General features: G+C 48.7%; 3 protein-coding genes across 3 annotated transcripts; 1 reads left to right on the forward strand and 2 right to left on the reverse strand.

Moving 5' to 3' along the window:
• Window positions 1-7,992: 7,992 nt before the first annotated feature.
• LOC1269266 (PBAN-type neuropeptides) lies at window positions 7,993-9,064 on the reverse strand. The gene is made up of 3 exons (XM_307885.5): window positions 8,872-9,064; window positions 8,483-8,780; window positions 7,993-8,409 (listed from the first exon to the last, which is right to left on the reverse strand). Exons 1-3 carry the CDS (start codon window positions 8,953-8,955, stop codon window positions 8,228-8,230), a joined length of 564 nt encoding a protein of 187 aa, XP_307885.2. The 5' UTR covers window positions 8,956-9,064; the 3' UTR covers window positions 7,993-8,227.
• A 2,809-nt stretch (window positions 9,065-11,873) lies between these two features.
• On the forward strand, window positions 11,874-21,747 carry LOC1269265 (intraflagellar transport protein 81 homolog). The gene is made up of 3 exons (XM_307884.4): window positions 11,874-12,456; window positions 12,528-13,746; window positions 21,244-21,747. Exons 1-3 carry the CDS (start codon window positions 12,101-12,103, stop codon window positions 21,685-21,687), a joined length of 2,019 nt encoding a protein of 672 aa, XP_307884.3. The 5' UTR covers window positions 11,874-12,100; the 3' UTR covers window positions 21,688-21,747.
• Window positions 21,705-23,478, reverse strand: LOC1269274 (histidine--tRNA ligase, cytoplasmic). Its single transcript, XM_307883.6, has one exon. It carries the CDS (start codon window positions 23,359-23,361, stop codon window positions 21,817-21,819), a length of 1,545 nt encoding a protein of 514 aa, XP_307883.6. The 5' UTR covers window positions 23,362-23,478; the 3' UTR covers window positions 21,705-21,816.
• Between the last annotated feature and the right edge of the window lie 231 nt (window positions 23,479-23,709).

Here is a 23,709-nt window from a genome sequence, read left to right on the forward strand (position 1 = left end):
CTACGAGAATAAAATAAAATACGATTTCCTGAGGTTACATTACGTTCCTAGCGTAAGACTTAAGGTAGTTCGGTTTGGATCTCCAATAAGTTGGCAATAAGTGCGTAAAAGTAAAGATTAATTGTAGGACTTTGTTCCCATCACTGAGACTTCTGAGTATGAAACGTCTCGTGAACGTTCCAACAATTCTGCCGGCGGAAGCTAATGCTAATTGATGAACCTAGAATACTAATGGAAAGCTGGCCGAGCTCACCACCACCACTGCCCTGCCCTGGTGGTGGATTAATATATCCACCACCATCCACCACGAGCCTATCGCAACTGGGCAATGCGATAAACCTGTTGATAAATGAATCTTCCATTCCCGGGTGGGTCGGGAGAAGGAAAACACAAAATGCCAATCCCTTGCTAGGGTTTCGTGGGAAGTGTCGGGCGGAAGGTTTGTTTGTTTTTTGTAGTTGTTGCGTTGTTGTTCCCTTCCATACCTTGCATGTGTTCGAACGTGCCCTCCGGAACTAACCTATCCTAGCGGATGAAGAATGCATTGCGGATGCACTGTTTGAGTGGGATCGTGTTGGGTTGCCGCCGTTTCGTCCAAGGTCGCGTTACATTCGCACAGCGCACAGCAGCAGCCAGCGTGTACCTTCACTACAGCTATCTCTGCAGTTTGGGCACTTCTCGTTACTGCGGCGAAATGGCAACAACAACCTTGACAGCCAATACCCTGCTGCTGCTGCTGCTGCTGCTGCACTGATGCTGGTGGTCTCGAGCTTGGTCTTGGACGATCGCTTTTTTTTTTTGCCCTCTCCCTGAACGCTGATGGTCCGAACGCTTTTTGTGGTCCAAATGGTTTGTGAGTCTGTGTGGAGTGTGGAACCATAATAATCACTCAAACTATTAGATTGCCCGCTGCCAGCTCCACTTGATTAAAAGGGGAGGTCATTCATGTGTTTTAAAGTTGTGTTGTCTCTGAACCACGTATTAGGGCGTTTTATAAAGAAATGTTGAATAGGAGTGCTATACAATCTTGTCTGATTTAACATTCTGCACGTTGTTACTATCTCTATCGAAATGATCATGCTTTTTGAATGCCCAATTGTTGTCCGTTTGTGTATGTCTATGTCTGGAACAGGCTACTAAAGCATCTAATGTTCGATCAACGGTTGAAGATGACTATAAACAATGTTCGAATACATTTCCCAAACTCATTATCATAGTACTTGATAGCCGTGGTAATGACTCATTAGTAGCTAGAGATCTATACCGAGATGGGATCATACATTTATGATAGTCTTGTCAGTCACCTGACAGTTCTTATGAATTAACAAAAAATAATAATAATAATAACATTAAGCCACATTCACGTTGGTTGGAGAAACTTTACTAACAAACTAATAGTACCTTTCCTGCTGTTTTTACATCAAAATAATTCTAGATATAAGAGCTTCCAAGCACTTTTAGAAGCAACTACTCCATGGGATTTGTGGCATGGTCGAGATGAGAATAGCGAACCTTGTATGCCTGTCTGCTCGTTTACGACTGGAACGACCCGGTTACAATCCAACTATCGGCTGCTTTTAGTACAGTATCCTAAAACAGATCAATAGATTATAAAGCAACACACGTTTAATACTATAGTACTACTTCTTCTTCCGTCCCTATTCTGTGTTTATGCATAATTTTGCAAGATTGCTAGTGAATTTATCTGGTGAACAAGGTGTTCCGACATGTGTTTGAATCGATTGACTCAATCACTTACAGCTCGCGCAGCCAGGTGTGTTCGTAGAGGTGGATATCGTTGGCAATATGCAGGCACCGGGAGACAGTGTATGCATTTTTTATGAAGCGTAGGTGTTACCGCTGATAAGTCGCTACAATGATTTGCACTTTATATCTAAGGATGGTTTTTTGTTTTATAATATCGGTGGCTAGCTTTGTATTGAAACTACTCTATGTATGTTCGACTGAAACATTTAATTATTATATTAAAACTTTTTAAATATTTGATACATTAATGTTATGGTTTTGAAGTGATCGTAAAAGTGAAGCTTCTTCCAAACAGTATAACGTTGGGGAAAACCTAGAACACAGCAATTTTTATTATTGCCACAATCATGACCGTGATCGTGTATGACTAGTGCTGATTGGCGTTGGGCTGATTGAAACGAAACCGTATTCGCATCGAATGGTGCCTTTCAATACATTGTAAAAAATGATTAGCATCGGTGTAATAAAATGTATCTTATGCAATCGTTTCTGCCACTTCAAATACGTCACGGCAAGTCGTTCTAGGATTCGCATCAACTAGCTGATCAGCTGGACATAGCTTGTACGTATTCATATTCAAAATACGCTCGGCGAAGTAGCAGCGACTGATTGGCAGGACCTCTGGCTCTGTGATTCTGAAGGCACGGCAAGTAATGGCCGAACGTATAATGGGAGAACAAGCTGCAGAACGAGCTATGGAATGATCCATGACAGTGTGTAGAGTGTGTGTGTTTTTCCCACTCGCTTCGCTCGCCCAGAGTTTTAGTAGCTCCTGGTTTTATAGCTATTGGCAGGAAATTCGCAAACGTCTCGCGTTCAGGTTGATTCCCCTTTCGTGTTTGCACTAGCAATGAGTGCAATAAAAGCTGGGTGCCGATCGAGAACGTTCCTATTTAACATTGCGGCGACGGGTAGTGAAAAACAAACCGCGCGTACGCCAGTAATCAATCAATCATCGTGATGATGCAACTTATTACGATGCTCAAGATGAAAGCTCATTGCTCATTGTTGTTTTTCATCTCAGGGAATCCATTCTGTAAAGTTAAGGAAAAGTGATAATGACATGTTTATCCTCCCATTCGTCCATCTTCTTTGTTCCGAATCCTGGTTGATACGTTCGTTTCTGCCCGGGCGCTCAGATTACTCCACACTGTCGCAGGCTGCCACGGAGGCAGCACCAACCGGCTCAACCTTTCCTTGTTGTTGATCTCCATCTAATCCTACCCGACCGGCTCAAACCGGTTCGTTGCTCTGTACCTGCCATAATTTAGGAAGTGTGGCACTTGCTCCACGCCACCATTGTTCGGCCCGTCCGCCCAGCCGGGAACCAAAGCGTCGGAAGCGTGCCGCGCTGACAGGCGTACGAACGCAAAATTAGTTGTGCAAAGCAGACACGACAATACAATATTAAAAAAAAAAACGCTAAGATTACAATCCACCCAGCGGTAGTGGTGGCACCCCCGTTCGCGGCACAACATTGTAAGCGCTGAAGGGCGCTTACCGGTGCAAAACGGGCACAAAAATGCTCACCCCAACGGCAACGGCACATTCCTTGCGAACGGTCCATTGTTTATGCGGCGATTGAAAAGCAAAGCATCAAACATTCATGTAACCTTAGCTGATTGCAATACCTTTTCTTTGCACTGCCTCGACCCGACCGACCGGTGCCGTGCAGTGACGGAGTGGGTTTTCGTTGGCTCCATTAATCCACCCAGCAGCTAATGGTCGAAATGTTAATCATGGGCACGTGCCGTGCCAGTTGTACTGTTTTTTTTTGTTGTTGTCGTCCGTTGTTGTTCTGGAGCTCGAGACGCTGGGTGTTGCTGTGGGAGCACGAGCCGGGCAGGAAGGAGAGCAAAAAATTCGAGCAAAGAAAAAAAAACCCTGGCGCGAATGTTACCGCGATCATAAATGCGATCAATGCGTGCCCGTTTCGGACGGCGGCAGGGGCGGCTGCTTGCGGGGTACGCACTCCGGCAGGGACAACGCGAACGTCGTTGAGGATAACAAGATTCCTTCTCGGATGGGGTTAGATTCCTGTGCGACCATGGCTGGGGGAGAGACCACGCCGCCACTGCCGCCGCCCGAGCAAAGAAGGAAGTGGCAGACCCGATCGAAGCTTGATTGATCACGAGGATATTGAACCTGCCCCCTTCGGTACATTTGCACCAACCAACTCGAGCACTTGTTTGTCAGTTTTCGTAAGTGGTTTCCACGCACAACCGAAGGCGGCTCCTTGATCCTGATCCTGCCTGATCGTGTGTCATTGCGGAAGGGTCACATTTAGAGGGTTTCAAATTCCTGCCGTTGATGAAGATAATTTTTTGCGACACTTTGGTAAAAAAAGGCTGCTAACACTCCATACTGACCCTGGCCAAAGCTGTTTAAGGTATGGTACTGCTTTTGGCACGCCACACGCAGTTAAGTATCAAGAAGACTGGACCTGGCATTGATGGCATGGACCTGGTATAGAAACTTGGAATATGTTCAGTATGTGTTGCATTGTCGGGATGGCATCGAGATCAGTGGACTGGGATTTAAGCTTGCGTTCCATATCTGCTATAGGATTTTGAGCAATTCTATATCCCAAAACATTGGTCTGAATTCTCCCAGTTGGTGCCCTGCGTAACCCTCATATACCACTCTAGACGTAATGTAAACAATCATTTAGTATGTTTACATTGTATGTTTGGCACGCCACGCGTGCCTGTGAATGCTGTTGCGTTGGCTTTAGTTCCTTTCACATCGATCTGCTTGGAATATGTTTGTACAGAATGGTAGTGTTTTTTTCTTCTATTCTTTGGCAGTTTGGTTTGTTTGTCGTCTCGCTACCAGAAGATTATGAGAAACAATGACCTTGGAAATTCCTTCATGAGGTTTGTTGTTTTTTTGTGTTGTTACATGGCAGCTCTATCTATTATTCTTGTTGGTGTTTCATTTTCTTTGCGCGTTCGCCCGAGGCGATCGGTTTCTGCCAAACGGGCATAACAATTAGGACCTAAGCTACGCATATTTTCCTTCCACTATGCGCGAAACGGTTAGTACCCCTGCCACTGCTACTCCTGTTGGCAACGTGTGGCAGTTTTTTCTTGTTCTCCTTTAGGCTTGATTTAGCTGCAAAGATCAACGATTTCAGGGTCAACACCGGAAAGATTAGTGCAGTAGTGGCGGCGATGCGGTTTTCGGGCGCGCGATGTTTAAGGAAGTGATGAAAATGGTACATTTGATGTTTTTTTGGTGTTGTTTCTCCCGTTTAGATTTGAATGTAGGTGTCTGGTTTTTTGTTAATTTAGTTTTGTGAAACCATTAATCCCTCGGATATGGGATTAGAATGTCCCGACGATGAGATTGATGAAGGAGTTCGCTTATTTTTTTTGTTCCCCCCCCATTGCCCACGGCCAACTGCACACCTAATCCGGCCGGCCAGGCGCACTTTATATGGCCCTTCGATTTGCACCAGTTAGCGAACCGACGATCGCTCCGGGGACGGTAGTGTCATAAAATTATCGCATAAGAGATGTACGCTGCAGCAGAGGTGAAGCATTCAAGTGGGAGCCGACTGCTGCAAGAGACGGCTTCAACTCGCGCTAGAACAAAGACACAAAATAATGGTGGTGGCGTGGAAAAAAAAGAATCAAATGGAACAACAAGTGCTGCTACTAGAGTTTGATACAGCTATTCGAGGCACGGTTCGAATTGGCCCTGCCAACCTACACCGCATGCTACCCAGCCTGATCGCGGGGGGGGTTGCAACGGTTCAGCAGTTTTATAACGCACCTTCCGCAGATCGCGCTGCCTGCTAGATGTTTATGCTTTTGCCGACTGTTAAGATACATATAAAAGAGCGTTCGAGCGCGCGCGCGCGCGTGCCACTCACCGGCGTAGCTGTTGAATCGTGCGAATATAATTGCAAATGCATACCAAAACACTACAAGAAACCCCTTATGTTGACAATGAAGGTGTAGAATAGCGAATGGGAATTAATAGAAGCAACAACAAAAACAACAAACAAAAAACCGATGAATGAATTGGACCCCTATCGGTGGGGGTTTCGAATATCGCCAAAATGAAGAATGCTTTTGTGACAATTAAAATTACATACATTACGCTAAGCGGTGATTAACGCTCCATGGCGAGTGTGAAGCCTCATATGCTCACGACGTTCCCTGCCCGTTTTGGGTTTCCTAGCTTAGCACGCTTAGCATTTTACGAGTCACTAGCCAATGAAGCATCAAATCAATTAAATGGTCGCCACTACCCGGACCGCGTAGAACCCCCGATCGGGCCAGCTCACCTGGGGCCTTTCACTAGCCTGTAGCCACGCGGTACACGCCTGCGTAATGTGTTTTGCCCCGTTCTAGCGCAACCATTCTTTAACGCCACTGGCCGGCAAATTGGTTTTTTGGTCGATCGAAACGGCAGTGGCAATTATTGAACCACGATCGTAACGATGCAAGTATCGATCGATTTGCTGAAATGCAACTCGTTTTCGTTTGTTTTGGTTTCCCACCGTGCGGCAAGAACGCCGTCACGATCATTCCCTCCTGCTATGCGCTAGTTGGTAGCTGGCAGATTTATTCACAAGACCCCACAAGAGGGCCTGATGGTATGGAGAGGGGGGAGATTTTGAATGCGGAAGGAGGCACACATGCTGTGCTTTTGAACCCATTAATTCATTTGGCTGGGTTCGGGGTTTTGTTTTGCTCGGTTTGCATTTATTTATTTGTTTCACAACAAAATAGAATTTAATTTTGAGAACTGCTGCTTGAGAGCGCACTAATCACGTGTAAACAGGATGGATGAGCAATTCTGCTGGTAAGCTGGTCAGCGGCTCCGGTTGATTGAATAATAGTGGTGCATAATTTAGCAATTGGTTTAGGTCTCCGGTTCCTGGGTGCATGGTTTTTGCTGATGATGGTAGAGCTCGGTTCACCTTGTTGATTGACATTATATGCTAATGATGTATCTTCCTTCGGTTTGAGCATGATTTTCCAATGTGCAGCAGCAGCAGCAGGGTGTCTATGGGAAACGGTGGAAGTAGTAGCATTTGTCGAATTTATTAACGATCTGTTTCCTGAGCTGGAGATGTGTCGAAAATGGGCATTAAGATCTTCCTGGGTCAGAGCCTTTAATGGGGTGCTAGATCAGCTCAGTGGATTGTTTGCAGTGTGCCATCTACAAAATGGGAAAAAAGTGATCCTTTAGAATTGAGACTAACATCAACAGTTGAGATCATCCCACTTACGGGATCATCCAGTAAGAAAAAGGATGTTTGGCTAGATCCAGTAGGGAAAATAATACAATATCATAAACTTAAAGATAGTGTTGTATTCATCAGAATGCCATAAGGTTTTTTAAGATCCAATAAGTGTACCACTACCACGATAGCATTCATAGATCCCGCAATAGGTTGAATATCAGTTACTGAAATGAGATGGGTTTCTAATTCTATGAGCAGTTTCTTGGTCAGGATAGATTCATTATTACTTCCAAAAAGCAATGTTCCAGTACGGCTAGTAGATATAGAAGACTGGATTCCGGATCAGGAAATAGGATAGGCTAAGTATCGAGAAGACTGGAACTGGCATACATGTAGGACCTGGTATAGAAATTTGTAATAGGTTCAGTATGTGTTGTATTGTCGGGATGACATCGAGATTAGTTGATTGAGTTTTAAGCTTGAGTATAGGATTTTGAGCAGTTATATATCCCAAAACATGGTTCGGAATTCTCCCAGTTGGTACCCTGTGTAACCCTCATACGTAACTCCGGCGCACCACTCAAGACGTAATATAAACGATCATTTAGTATGCAAAGCCGTCGAAATCATATCTTATTTAAAAATTATTGAATATGGCATAGGTCAAAATAGTTATTTTTAACCCAAACCCTTCAAACTCTTTGTCTTCATGGTTAGTTTAGCCCAGACGCAACTTATCCCAATATCTCTGTGCATGATCTGATCCAGCCTTCCATTTTTTGACCATATTTTCCAGCAAACATTTTTATCAACATTTCGGCCCAGGCTTTCTACTGACCAACAAAGAAAAGTGGCCAGGACTAGATTTGATACGCAGGTCAAAGAAAGGATGAAAGGAAGGTTAAAAGATTTACCATAAAACAAGCAAATATTTTCGTATTCGATGGCATTCACTGAGCCAAGTTCACGACATGAGACGCTTTCAGCCATTATCCTGAAACTCTCATCGAAGGAAATTACATATGTTGATAATTTGGGCGATTCCTAGTACTTTATTATACAATTACAGTGCGCATTTACAGCTACGTGGAAGGGAGGGGGAGGTTGTGTTTAGTTTGCAAGTGTTCCTGTTCGGTTTCGCCAGCCGGCAGAGTTTATCGTATTCCAGCCAGTTCAATTGCAGTCAATCAATTAATGCCGATAAACTCCGCATGCTGGTTCGTCCTTTGATCCAGTCGTTTAGTCCTACCGGGCGGGTTCTTAGTACGCAAACTGAAACGGCAACGGATAGCCACCGTTGTACGATCGTCCCAGCCGGGGCGAGAAGGGCAGATTCCGTCCCAGTCGCGGTGCAAACGGTGGCCGCTGATGGTTCTCACCGACCGAATCGCGCCGGCCTAGCCGAGGCGACGTGGTGTGGTAGAAAATGGGCTGTGGCTTTCCTGAAAAGCACACACACAAATACACACACATTTAAGTTCTGGATTGGTACGTAAAATACTTTGCCACACTTACGGGGCTTTGCTGTAACCAGCAGCACCATGTAGGGAGCACCCTGGACCAGTTCCGTGGCCAGCTTCTGGGGCGGCTCGCCCGCATATCCCAGCGGTTCGGCATCAAACTCCTCGACCAGATCGTCGTGCAGGTCCGCTGCAATGGTGCGCTTGCCGAGCCGTGGTCCAAACCACATGGCAGCGGCCCTTTTATTCAGTCCCTCGGCACCATCGTCCCGTCGGAGGGTATCCGAGTCGGGTCCGGTACTGTCCGGCGACTCACCACGGCCCGTCGTTCGCAGGTCGGCGTACTTTTGGTCCTGGAAAAGTGGGAAGGAGTTTCCAAACGTGACTGACTACTGGAGCTGTCCAATTGGTTTCGGTTTCACTACAAACGCGCTGGTGAATTACATTTGTGTCCAGCTCGGCACTCAGTGCACTTTTGATGGCCAGGTAGAGACAGATGAGGTTGAAGAAGAAGTAGAACCTAGACATGTTTGCGCACTAGTTGAAATGTAGTACAGTCCGGTGCGAGTTTCCCTCGAGTTGTTCACTGTTCACTGCACTACCTTTAGCACACAACTGTTGCCCTTTTCGGAAGGACCATACGCTCTTATATAGTGGACAAAATAGTATCATCGAGCGTTGAGAGTGTGCTATCGATTTTCTTCCGTTCAGGATGTCCCTTGAAGATGAATGAAAGCGATCGACGTCATGTAGGTGGGATAGCTAATCCTTTTCCTATGTCAGCATGTGGGAGGGCCGAAAAGTTGCACGGGTTTTGTACCCAACTTCTTTGCCTTTAAGGTTTCAAAAAGGTACAGCGAATCGGTCTGTGTCTGCAATGGATAGTTTAAAGCAACAGTGCTTAATATTTTATTTATAAGCGCTTAAGCGCTTGTCGTAAAACATGTGTCATGTGCGATGGACGGCACAACAGGTCGAAGACAGCCACTCATCGTGCTGAATTCCGAATTCTGAGATTAACATTTCTAGAACAATCCTTAGCTTCCCCCCAACAACGGTAACTGACCAACCGTTGCGTTCGGCGATTAATTGAAAAGTCCATTTAGCTGCTAGCGACACAAGCACACCTGGCGCACATTGAAAAAAATGCCTCTCATATTAGTGCCAAACGATTTAAAACAAGGCTTCCGTACCCACCGTGCATCGATAGCTTGCGGGGGTAAGCATCTTTTGCACTCGCCCAGTCAGTCAGCCGTCGGACTGACGGATGCATTAATATTAATTTAACACAACAGAGATCAGTCACCGACGGTGTTGTGTGTTACCCTTAGTTATTTGGAATATCTGCACGGGAATTGTTTTTTTCTTTCTTTCTTTACCTTTGCCAGTTGTGTGGATTGAAAACAAAAGGATTACCACTATACAGTCTAGGACAGTGTGTTGCGTGTGTTCGAGGAGGTTGAGTGGGAGGTATGCAAATTACGCATCCCGATTCGTAAGCGATCCTCGCAGCGGGAGACCACACACACACACACACACACACACACACACGCAAACTAACGGCGCAGGATTGTCGCGTGGAAGGATGCAGGATATGGCACACGTGTCGCTGTCAAGGATGTGCGTTAAAATAACACATTTTAAGGACGTGTTCATTTCAAGTTTACTTATAAATAGGGTAAACAGCAAGAGTATTTCGGTTAAAAAGAATTTCCGAGGAGTTTTGCAGTCAAAGGTGACGTTCACTCAAAATTGTTCGTTGGGGGAAGAGTTCAAACGAATGTCCAGAAATACCATTGGATAGGGCTAGGGGTTGAGCTGCGTCACGTTTTTCATTGTTGAGACGAGCTTAAGATTCAACTAAAACTGGTCTGTTACATCCAAATTAATTCTAATGCTTCGGTAGAAGTGGAAGATAGAAAGATAAGATAAAATTGCAAATCTTTCTTACTAGCAGCATGGGAGTTAGTAGGGAGGTGCGCATCGCTATTGGCATCGTTGGCATTGGCATATCCCATTGGCGCGCTAAGAAAGACAATAATATTAAATGTTTAATGTTAGGTTATGTTATTCTTCTTCCATATATCAACTTCAGCGTGTGTAATGCCTTTTCTGCATCTTTTCTGCCTCTGTCCCATGAAAAGCATCGCGTCGTCCAACCGGCTGACAAAATGTTCTACGCGTGCCGTGAAGTCAATCGGTCAAAACACTCGGTCAAAGTAAACAAACAACATCGTAAAATGATCTTCCCTAATAAAAAAAGGCTCCAAAGGGAACTGCTGCGTCGGGAGTTGCCCATGCAGTGGCCAACGTCCAGCCAATACCGTTCCTGTACGAAATTGAATTTTGCATACCAAACAAGCCAGTTCCAAGATAGCTTTGGATGATCATGACAAGCTTCACCACCAAAACCATCCACGGGAGAAAAGAATTTCACAAGAATGTATAACGAGCAAAGCAGCTGGGGAGAAAGTGTGATGTCACTCGTTCACTAGTAATGCGATACCTTCTGGATGTTGCATAAACACGACCATCCGGATACGTTCGTTTTAACTGTAAATTTATGGGAAGGATTTACGTCACAATGCGGGAGATGTACCCTGGCTGATGGGGACCAATTTGACAACCGTTTGATCGTTTTTCCGCTTCTTATGTAACAAAACAACCGTTATCGGACTAGGACAACTAATGGGCTTGACTATCCATTCACATTCACAGCTATCCACCAATGGCAGGACATTGTGTGGGTCCATATGGAGACTGAACACGTGACGGGCAAGTTGTTTGGTCAGCTGAAAGCCATGGCTATGATAGCTAATGAATTGGAATTTGAAGATCTGTTCTGTTCTGTTAGAATCGAATGCCATTTTCTATCTACTTTACAGCTAATAAGATTATGTTTTTCTTATTTGATTCCAGACAGTGGCGTATAGACTTTAAATGTTGATGCCATTCGATTGACTATCTTTCTGATCATCGATTAAGTTTTTTGTTTTTACGGAAGACTATGTCTGTATAATATTAGTAATACTTTGTCTGTACCATTCTGGCCAAAATGTTGAAAAACACCATGATTTGAAGTCAAACAATTGACCTATGATTAAATAAACAAACAAACATTGGAGGTGATCATTTAGTTATCGTGAGCAATAAAGACCACTGTCATTTTCATGTTACATGTAAGCAATGAACAAAGTTTGTTTTTGCCAATATAAGCTCCGTAAAGCTCCGAAGAATTGCAGTGAAAAGGAGTGAATGGTCTGTCCCGTGCCGTTCTGTGTGACTAATTTCCCTCCCCCTGCATTTTTTTCTGTTGTTTGTTGCTTCACTGCCCGAACGCTCTCACAAGCTATCGTGTCTACCACCACCACCACCACCAACACCACCTTTCCAGTGTGTGTTGTCACGTGGCGCGAAATGGTTTCAACCGTCAAAACAAACGCGACAAGGGTGGCTGCCTTTCTGTTGTGTATCGCCACGGACAGCGGGGTACGCACGCTCCGTCGCCATAGAAACGCACCGCTAGCCCAAACAAACCGAGTTTTTCGGGGCTGGCATCAGTCTCCTTGCTCTGAGTGCTTTTCGATCAACCAGTGGGATTGTCAGTTATTTATTTATTTTTTGGCTCTCGATAGACGACACGCAACGTCGCCACAAAAAAGCAGTTCCAGAGATGACGGAAGATTTGAAGCTAACAGTGGTCGAGCTGAACAAGCTGCTCGAGACGGACTACAATCTGATAACGTTCGACTCGCTGTCGCCCGAATCGCTGCTGCAGGTGCTGGTGGACGTGTTCCACGCGTTCGGTGCGCTCGACAAGCTGGACGTGCGGGAGGCGGACCCGGAGGAGACGAACGCGCTGGTGATGGAGGCGCTGCGCAAGGTCCAGTACCGGCCGGCCGAGGACATCGACGATCCGGGCGCGTTCCGGCGCGGCATGGTGCGGGGCGAGAAGCGGCTCATCCATCCCATCCTCTGGTGGATGTTCGAGCACCGGGAGCGCGTGAAGAAGGCCGCCTATCTGGCAAGGTAAGTGCTGTAAGGGGAGGTCTTTGACGAGGTAATTAAAGTGACGTTTCTGCTTCCGCTTCTGTTGCAAGGTTTCTCATTCCGCTTGATCTGCCGCCGGAGGCACTGGCGATGCCCGAGCTGGGCAGCCTGTGGGCACAGTACCAGGAGACGATGAACGGCTTCAAGGAGGCGCACCGGGCGTACGAGCAGTCGGTGCACGAGGGTACGCAGACGCGCGAGCTGCGGAACGACATTAGCGCGATCGAGACGGAGATCGAGAACGTGAAGAAGCGGATCGAGCGCACCCAGAGCCGGCTGGACAAGGTGCCCCAGCAGGAGCTGCTGCTCGAGGCGGCCAACGCGCTGCGCATCGAGAAGGAGCGCCAGAAGGAGCTGCTGCAGCAGATCGACGAGCAGCGGCAGGACCTAAGCCGGGCCAGCCTCGTGCACGACCGGCTGCAGAAGGAGCTGCACAACGCGAAGCAGTCCGTGCAGGGCGCCACGCCGCGCAACCTGATGGACGGGCTGGTCGAGGAGACGCAGGTGCTGGAGTTTATGGTGCAGCAGAAGCTGCCGCAGGAGCTGCAGCAGCGCCAGTCCGAGGTGCAGACGCTGCAGGAAGTGATCGACGAGCCGAACATTACGCGGGCCGACCTGCAGGAGCTGCAGCAGCGCATCGACGAGCTGACGCGCGACATCCAGCGCATGGTGGAGGGCCGGATGGCGGACCACAGCACGCAGAGCGATACGCTCGGGCCCTTTCGGCAGCAGGCGGCGATGGTGGCCCGCAACAAGGAGGCCGCAGCCGAGCAGCTCGACCAAACGACCAAAGAGTTGCGCGAGGTCGAACGGCAGCTGCAGGACCGGCAGCGCCAGCTCCAAGACACGGTCGGCGAGGTCATCCTGCGGGGCGAGGAGCTGAAGCAGTTCGTCAGCACGCTGCGCGCCAAAAGCAACGTGTACAAGCAGCAGCGGGCCGAGCTGGCCGCGGTCAAGGCGGAGGTGAGCGATCTGACCCAAACGCTCGAGAACCTGAAATCGCAGGACCCTTCGCTGTCCGGTGCGCTGTCCCAGCTGGCGGCCGACGAGGACGGGACGGTGCCGGGCGGCAAGGAGGACTCCGCGTCGCGGGCGGAATCGCCCACCGGTGGTGGGGCGCGTGGCATGACCGAGCTGGCCCGGCTTGTCGACGGTCTTCAGCGGGCGGTCGGGGCCGCCCGCGAGCGCGTCACGCCACTTTCCCAGCAACTGCGGCCGCTGCGGGAACGCGTCATCGAGCTGAAAGACGAAATGGACTCCAAAAAGCAGGTAAGGGGGGGGGATACAGGGGGGGGGGGTTTTGTGGTCGGCCAGTGCGTTTCACTTTGATGCGGTTGTCACCAACAACGACGACGACGACGATGCCACAATGTTTGGTTTGCCGCTTGTGAGCGGACGGAGAAATTTATGGATCCGTGACAAATGGTTGAGTTTTATGGTTTCAACACCTGTTTGTGTTTTGTTTTACGATACCTACCTCGGCAATACACCTACTCCGACCCTCAAGGCCGAGCGGAACACACCTTTGCCGGCTCGGCTGGCATCTTCTTCATTGGCAGCAAATTGTATTGCAAATGATAATGATGGCTGGCAGGTGGAGGGGTATTGGACGTGCAGTGTGTGCAGGTTGAGTTAAATGGTGATGCACCCATCAGGATGCAGTCGTACAGAGCGCACTAGCGGAATGTAATTTGAACGGTTGATTTGCTATTCTTTCAAGCTGCGCAGGCAAGGATCGGGTCATTGACAACTTTTTGTTCAGGTTCAATGTTGATTATGTTGAACGAAACAAAGGCAATGTACATTTGCAACCATTTGCAAACGTACCTGCTGCGTTCGTTGTTTTCCCGGTAGAGATGGGCAAAATTAACTGCAAATCTGAACATTTGGTTGTGCCAGTTCCGGAAGGTGGCTGAATACAAAACCCGGCATCTGGAGCCATTTGAAGTTGTGCATAGTCATTGGGAATTGTTAGAATCATAAAAAAAGTCCGGAACTATCGGGATCGTCTTAAGTCTAATCGTAGTGGATTCGTATATTAACAAAAGTGGGCGTAAAGTTATGCACACCTTTCAGAATTTTTGTTGGTTGGTTCAGAATTGAATGTTTCCTATAAATCGGGCGATGCAATTCGGTTCGAGACGAATCTGGGGGCTACTAACTCTTCTGGATAGCTCAGACTAACTGAGTTTCACTAAACAATGTCAGCCGATTTTAAATAATTCAATGAATCCAATGAATCAATTGATTCCGGTCAGTTCCAAGCAGTACCAGGTGATTCTAAGCGGCTGCCGGTGGTCGCTGGGGTGTTCACAGTAGTACAGGACCATTCTGACGATTCTGAATATGGCGACGAATTAGGACTGTGCTGTGATCGTATGAGCGCTGCTCACGGAGGCCTTGGAACTGAGGAAGGTTAACCTTTTGCTGGCATAGGCCGAACTGAAGCGAAAAACTAGTTGCAGAGTGGACTGGTTGGAAGCGGTCATTGATCGTCCATTCGATCATGGAAATCTTTAAGAGGTTTTCCTTACTGGAAGTGCTGCTGCAAAGAAGCGTCTCCTTGGGCAGCACCACTCTCCATACTAGAGATGGGTAAAGTTGGTAAAAATTCGGAGCCGACTCCGTTATGACTCCGATAATTTTGGAACGAACTCCGGAAGGTAGGTTCACCCAGCATTATCCAGAGTGTTTCGGAATCGTCTGGAATCGCCCGGAGTCGTCCCGAGTCGTTTGAAGTCGTCCAGAGTCGGCCGGAGTCGTCCGTAGTCGGCATTGAAAAAAAAAGGCCTGTATACGAAGTACACGTGCAAAGTGAAAGAAGAAACAAACAACGAAATGAAATGCCTGATCACAAGCACAATGCACCGGACGGGTCCTGTTGACTCCGATCAACTCCGATTCCGGTCGACTCCGATCGACTCTAGACAACTCCGAATGACTCCGGCCGACTTTGGACGACTCCAGACGACTCCGCTGAATCCGGGCGGAACTAGTGGTTAACTACTAACAACAGTCTGAGTCGGATCAAAGTCGTGGGTGCGCTCCAAAGAGCACATCACTACTCCGTACTCTTGAATTGAGAAGACGAATAGATTTGTTGGAAGGGTATAGCTCTATCCTGACAGTCCAAACGAATCTGACTTGCCAAGATCGGTGGTGGTTTTCTTTATGCTCATCGTGGGTTGTGGGTTTCTTACAATTTGGTTCCGGGTATGTTAGTCCCGAATTCCTTTTAGTGTTCTGTTTAGCAGATACACATGAAGCTACAAGGACCAATTTTCAATTAATCCAACGGTTCTAACAAATCCGACGTTTCACGACGATTCTGAACAATTCCTTACGATTCTGGGTACGATTCAAGCAATCTTCACTGTTTAGGTGAACCTAACTGTTGTGATCAATTATGGCCGATGCCGAACGATACCGAGGACTTCTGATTGCTTTCACGAACGAATCTGAAAAGTCTGACGGTTTTGGGCAATTGCGGCCAATGCGGATAATTCCGAATGATTCAGGCCCACTAAATAAGTAGATGAAATGATTATTCCGTTCGATTCCGATCTGTAGTGGCCGTTTTCAGTGCGCCCATCACTACTTCCCGGGCGCAAATGCACCAACTGAGTCTACGTGACCTTCCAACATTGCCTCTTCGCACGCGCACAATGCAACTGATTCAGGGACCGACTTCCTGTCCTGGGATGTTTTCCCATATATTCATCCTAGTTTGTGTGTGTGTTGAATGCACGTGTGGTGATGATTCCACGCAACTGTACGTTGGTCGTTTTTCTTCATCGGGGTGCTTCGGAGCGCTTTTTGTCATTTTACTTTCCCAAAATCCTTCCACAAAACCACTTGGGTCGGGATGGGATGGGAAAAAACCAAATCTGAATTCTCCTACCATACAGATGTGTGCGTCTGTGCGTGCGTGTGAGTGCATTTCTTTGCCTCACACAACACAGGCCATAGCCTGCCGGGTGTCCTTTTTATTTTCCAAGAGCTGCTCACGAGGTAGCGGGATTGGGATGGGATGCAGTTTGGCTAAAAGCATACAAGAGATGGAAGAGCAGAGAGAGAGAGAAATGGGAAACGACGCAGCATCGATAGATCAGCCAAACAGGTCAGCAGGTCCTTTTTCGGTGGGAAGGATCGATCGTTCCACTGTACCCAGCGAGCAGTTCATGTTTCACCGCGCCAGAGTGCAGTACCACATCGCTCAGTGGTAGTCAGTGTAGTGCGTTGTGTTGGGACTCTAGAGCCGCAACTCCAGTGTGACTTCAGTGTATGTGTGTGTGTGCTTAGTGTAAAGAAGTTAGTTTGAGAGTAGATACCAAAAAAAGAAAAAAAAAAAAACGACACCACACCCCCAACAATGAAGCGCGGCGAGCTGCCCCGAAGGATCAACCGGTCGCTGAAAAAGATGGCCAAGCTGAACCTGCTCACGGTGCTGAACGAGAACGTGACCAAACCGATCACGCGCTTCTTCCGCAACGACATCGTCGAGCTGCAGCGGAACAAAACCAAGGCCGAGTATCACTACTGCTCGAACTATCGCGTCACGCGCGATGCTGCCCGCCGCAAGAAGGCGCCCAAACACATGGTCAAGTGCATCGAGTTTTCCTGCCGCGAGTACAGCCCCAACAAGCCGACACTGCGCGACCAGCTGAAACAGTTCACGATGAAGCACAACCCATCGGAGGACATGGTAAAGGATCTGCTCTCGATCATGAAGGAGAACGGGCTGGAGCTGTCGAACAGTAACGTTAGCAGCAGCAGCAGCAGCAGCAACAGCACCAGCGTCAGCAACGACTCCAGCCTATCGTCCTCCCTGTCCGGTAGCTTCTGTGGTAGCGGGGGACCTTCCCCAGCGCCCCCAGTGTACCACAACTTTGACGTGCTGCCGATGTCGGTGGGCCGCTACCTGAGCTTCGGCATCAAGCGCTCGATCACCAACTATCTGCAGCGCTTCGTCGACGACAGCAACCACTGGTACATGAAGACGCTCTTCATGGATCTCGCCTTTTACGTGGTCAAATCGGAGGCCAAGCTCGAGGGTGGCAGCGCGCCCCACTATCTGATCATCCTCGGCAAGCTGTCGATCCAGCTGGACGAACCGTTCGTGATCGGCGTGTACCAGGGCGCGTTTCCAACTCCCACCATCGCGAACGAGATCCTGCGCCCGCTGGTGGACGAGATGAAGGAGCTGGAGAACCGCAAGTTCGAGATCGAGTCCCGCCCGTACCTGCTCTCCATCCGGGCGGTCCTGTGCGATCCGATCGCGAACAGTTTGATCACGTGCACGGCCCTGCCGAACTCGCAGTACGGCTGCAGCAAGTGCAACCAGAAGGGCCAGCTCCAGTTCAGCGAGGGCATTACGAGCTTCCCGCCCACCACCAGCCTGGCCACGCTGCGCACGGACGACGACTTTGTGTACGGGCTGATCAACGGGCACCATGTGGGGGTACCGGTGCTGGGCGAGCTGAACCTCGATCTGAAGTCACAGTTCATGATCGACTACAAGTACGTCGTGTGCGAGGGCGTGATGCAGCGGCTGATGCACCTGTGGACGACCGGGAAGCTGGACTATCGGTTAAACAAGCAGTCGCTCCGCCGGATATCGAGCAAGATGGTGGCGATGGCCAAGTACTGTCCGCGCGAGTTCCGCCAAAAGCCAAAGCCGCTGGAAGAGCTCGACCGGTGGGATGCGTACGATTGGCGCCAGTTTCTGCTCTACTACTCGCCGATCGCGCTGAAGAAGCACATGCCGCACAAGTACTACGTGCACTTCCTCTATCTGCATCTGGCGATGCGCATCCTGATCAGCGGCGAGCTGTTCGTGGAGTGCAACACGTTCGTGGCGGGCCAGCTGCTCAACACGTTCGTGGCGGACTATGGGGCGCTGTACGGGGCGCCGCTGATCGACTACAACGTGCACAATCTGCTGCACTTCGAGGAGGCGAACATGAAGGCGGGCCCGATGTGCCGGATGAACGGGTTCCACTTCGACCGGCAGATGGACGGCATCCTGCGGTGCATCAGTACGCGCCGCTCGATCACGCTCGAGGAGATCGGGGCCCAGATCGAGGACACGACCGGCGCGATCGTGGAGAACCAGCTGAACGAGTACAAGCAACCGTTCCCGCGGCTCGAGGCGACCCCGTTCGGGACGGAGCTGCTGGTGAACCAGCACGTGACGCTGTCGACCCGCGAACCGGACAACTGTGCGATCGCGAAGGATGGCGTGCTGCTGATCGAAGCGTTCGGCGTGCACGAGGGCGAGATCGTCATCACGGGGCGCCGGTTCGTGGAGCAGGCGGTACTGTACCAGGCGCCGGTCACTACGCAGAAGCTGCTGCTGGTGTCCGGCCTGTCCGACCTGTGCATGGTGAAGGCGACCGATCTGCTGTCGAAGGGCGTGAAGATCGACACGTTGCGTGGGATCGTTGTGCTGCCGCTGCTTTATCACTGAGCGGTGGAGCGTTTGAGAATTTTCAGCACTTCTGGATTGTGATATTAAAAGAGGGGGTTCGTCGTCTCAGTCGCATCATCGCTGTTTAGCTTTAGTGTGTAGTAAGGAGTGTGGAGTGTGTACATAAATTGGTGGGCGAAACTCAGTGATGGGAATGTTCCAAAGCGAGGGGTAAATAAAACACGAAACACGTGTGTGTGTGCCACATACGGTGCATGCCTGGTTTCGTATCTAAAGTAATGCGAAAACCCATCGATTGTGTCAGCGTTTTCTTTAATTATGTTTGCCTGCGTAGCTGTGCTTGTCCTTAGAAATTGGTAATCTTGGGGTAGCTGGTTAAAACCCATCTGGCCAGATGCAACATCCCGTTTGGCATTGGGATGCGGCAGCTTTGCCCTACCTTTGCCTTCGCTTAACCTTCGCCTTTCTTGCGCTTCAGGTTATTTCGATCCAGGTACACATCGATCCCGGGCTGCCGGGCTACATCTTTTAAGAGGAAACCCCCGAAAGAAAGATGATTTACAGGAGTTGTGGTGATTGGTTTATTTTCTTGGACTGTATTTTATGCTCTGTTCGCTTTTTAGCGTGTACAGCAGGAATAGGGGAATAAAGAAGGAAAGGTTTTGGCTAGATTGTAGGTACTAAATGCTTAAATTATCGATGCTTTTAGCAGCGAGGTACAGGTTTGGAGCTATCTGGGAGGTAAAACAGGAAAATGAATATTAAAGGTAAATTTAGGGTATGGACTGGAGTTGCTCATACTCCAAGAATGGCTATTCCACGTGGCTAAGGGCAAACCTTGGGAAGCTTGGGAGAGCACCTGATGGGTTGCTAGTATCTCCAATTATTGTTCCAACTTCTCGCACGTTGTTATCAGATCAGTAAGATTCCAAACCTCCTCTGTGATCCTCATAACCGATTTGGCAGGTGAGATAGAGAGCGAGAGATTGTGTAAATTGCATCCCACAGTGTGTCTGTGTCGTAGGTGCAAGCCAAACCTCCACTTCAAAGCCTCACATACCGGTGCATTTCTGGTGGGATGTGATGACAAAAGGAGCAGGAGAAATAGGACACGGTTTGGCTGGTGCAGCTACCTGCAAAAGGGATCGATAGGCACTCCCTCCCGTGTCCTGTGTCTTTCGGGTTCGGTTGTGCTTTCAAAAACGCAAACAATCGACCGGTTCAGATACAGAAATTGGAAGAAATGCATTTGAAATCTTATTTTTTGGCGATCTTTTATTTTTTCCTTCCTTCCAAAATAACTTTGAGGGGTGAGAACGATTTATGTGCTTGTGGGATGCCGTTTGAACAAAGGGAACCACCAACACACATGCAGTGGTGCAAATCTTTCTGCTCGTCAAAGACGCTACTCCTCGGAAAAAAGGACATCGGAATCGGTTGGAAAGGAAAAGATCTACGCCAAATTCTATACCGCACAGCCAATCCATAATGATTGCGAACGATCGGAGCCGGTAGAGAACGATGGATGGAATAGGGGAACACCGCCTTCTGAACTGTCCGGGTCCGGTGCATGTTTGTGCAAGTTGCAACAGTCTGTGCATCGTTTTTATAATTGTGTCCCCTTTTCATTCGTCGCCGGACATGTCACAAAACCGGGACACAATTCCTGGCATGCAGCTGTGCATGGGTTTTCACTGTTGACTGTAGGGCACGAACAAAAAGGGATAAGAAGAAGGTGCATAATTGTTTCGTTTTCTATGCTGACAATAGGTGTAAAAGAAAGCACAATTGGCAATGAAAGTTGCTGGATGGCCTCGAAGCAAAATATGGACACACGCGAAGGAGCGAAGGAGAACCCAAGAGTCTAGGAAATAAATCTTACTTATGCAGGTTCCTCGCCGAGAAAAAAGGTCCATGCATGGTGCTGTATTTGCTCTTGCACTCAAATTGAATGAAAAAGTTGTGTTTTTACTTAATACTTCAAGCTGATTAATTTTGATTTGCTTATATTTTTGGATTAGTTGGGTGTATAAACCATAAATCTGGACCCTATACCCAACATCATTAACAAACTTTACCTGTCGAAGATTCTTTGCTGCAATTGGCTTGGAAAAAACGCGGTTGAAAATATTATTTAATTTTGTTATGCTTTATTTAACTGTGAAATGGTTGAATGTTATCAAATATTTCCTTTTTTCATTTTTTAAATTAAAATAACCAAACTAAAACGGTACCAAGAGTGATTAAAAAACATTCTTTTACATACACATTGCATACCTTCCGGCGCTTAGCACAGCCTAACTGAACTAACCCGTTTTTTACCCCCGATTTTGCAGACATACGACGCACTGATCGCTACCCTCAACGCCGAATCGGCCACGATGCAGTCCAAGATCACGGAAACGGAGCGGGCCATCCACAAGCTCGAGCAGGAGTGGCAGGAGCTGCAGCTCGAGCACGAACGATCCCAGCTACTGCTGGAGAAGGCCAACGAGGAACTGTCCGCAGCTTCAGCGGCCGGCAGCGGGGAGCGCGTCTCGCTGAAGGAAACGCTTTCCCAGCAGATACTCGAGCAGGAGGCGTCCCTCAAACGGTTGACCGAGGAGAAGGCGAACCTGCAGGCGAGCAAAACGGACCGCGCCCAGCAGCTGCAGATGTGGACGGATTTGCGCAAGCTGTTCGAGGTGAAGATTCGCTGCCTGAATGAAAGCAAACAGCGCGGACCGGGTGGAACGCTGTCCGTGAGCCGGGGCGGTGCGGAAACGTTCACGTTGCAGTGAGCGCAAGTCAATGTATTGTGGGAGTGTGATTTATATATTTTTAGTGTCGCTACTGGCTAAGAAACGATTGATTTGGATTTTTTGGAACTTCCCGATCACAAGAAGAATGCCTGAAAGAATGATTAAAACTTATGGACCGTTCAAAAGCTGACTGGAAACCTTCTCGATGAGCATTTCCAGCTCTACTTCTTCCTCTTGGCGGGTGGCAACGTTTCGCAGCTTCACTACACCACGAGCCAGCTCAACATCCCCTATGATGACGGTGTACGGGATTCGGTACTGTTCGCAGTGCTGCAGCTGATCCAGCAGCTTGGGGTTTGTCTTGTAGGAGTGTTCCGCACTAATCTCTGCCGCCCACAACCGGTTGAGTATCTCCAGCCGCTTCAGATGCAATCCTTTGTGGACAGACGCCACGTACACCTGCGTATGGTTGATGCGTGGTTCCTCCCTGGTCCTTGCCTCCATGATGCAGAACAATCGTTCCACCCCGATCGATACTCCAACACACGGGACCAGCTGTTTCCGGTGTGGATTAAACGTGCCCACTAAATTGTCGTACCGGCCACCGCCGGCAACGGAACCAACGAACGCTGCTTGGATGCCATCGTCGTCGTCGTCGCCATCAACCAGTACGGCTTCGTATATTACGCCCGTATAGTAGTCGAGTCCACGGGCCAGGCTAAGATCGAACGAGAGCCTGTCCGCCACCTGGAACAGCGCGCAGTACTGGAACAACAGTCGCAACTCGTCCAACGCTTCCTTCGCCCCGGGAAGGCAGTTCAGCTTTGCATCGTCGGCTAATCGGTCAACCAGCTCGAGACCTCCGTGCAGTGTAACGTACATTCCGATCTGCTCCACTGTCTCCACCTGCAAGCCCTTCTGCAGGATCAACTCCTCTCGCACCGCATCCCACGGCATCTTGTCCAGCTTGTCGATGGAGGAGCAAACCGTACGGAACATCTCCGCTGAAACGCCACAAACCTCCAGCAGTGCGTCCAGCAGCTTCCGATGGTTTACCTTCACCACAAACGCCCCAATATCCAGCTGGTGCAGTACCTCGCACACGACCTTCACACACTCCGCGTCCGGTAGCATCGGATCGTACGCACCGGCAATGTCAAAGTCACACTGGTAGAACTCCCGCAAGCGACCGCGTGCCGGTTGCGGACTGTCCCGACGGTACACTTTGGCGAGCTGGTACCGTTTCATGGAGGAGAGATTGTGCAGCGCGACGTACCGCGCGAACGGGACGGTTAGATCGTACCGCAGGGCTAACGGTTCACCGCCCTGCTCCTGCAGCTCGTAGATTAGCTTGGCCTCTTCCCCGTACCGTCCTGCCAGCAGCTCCTTCCGCTCGAAGACGGGCGTGTCGAGCGGTACGGCACCGTGCTTCCGGAACACCCGTACCACCTGGTCGAGCAAGCGTTGCCGCAGTGCCATCGCTCCGGGTCCGTAGTCTCGCGTACCTTTCGGTGTTTTCAGCGGTAGATTCCGATTGCCGGTTGACGGTGGTTCGTTTTGGCGGCGCTCGGCCATGTTTTCGGAGGTGTTGCTCACTTTAATCACACGCTTTTCAGCTTTCACTTTGTAAAAGTTTAAACGAAACAGGCTGCTGACGGTCTGATGCACACGAAATAAGCTAAACTTACTTCTAGCCGCTTGGAATTGCATCATCCCGTACGCCAGTGTCAAACTGGTCGTTTTGAAATCAATCCGAACGCCTGGTTGTATGCAATTCGTAACACAAGCATTCGAGCAGCCGTTTTGGAGCTCGAAAAATATTGCGCACAGTGGGAGTGCCAGTGGTTCATACTGTTTTCAATTTTTTTAATGCTGCAATATTTATAAAATAATTTGAAAAACCATGTAAGCACCTAGAAAATAAGGGCATTGGTGATTTTTTGTTTTGTTTTTCATTTCGATTAGACTGTTAACGCCGTATCAACTAATATATAGAATAAAAAAATCTTAAATCGATTTTTATTTCCATACCACTGTGAGCTTCTCTTGCAAATCGATTCC

The sequence above is a fragment of the Anopheles gambiae genome, chromosome 2, assembly GCF_943734735.2.
Source record: "Anopheles gambiae chromosome 2, idAnoGambNW_F1_1, whole genome shotgun sequence".
Taxonomy (NCBI): Eukaryota; Metazoa; Arthropoda; class Insecta; order Diptera; family Culicidae; genus Anopheles; species Anopheles gambiae.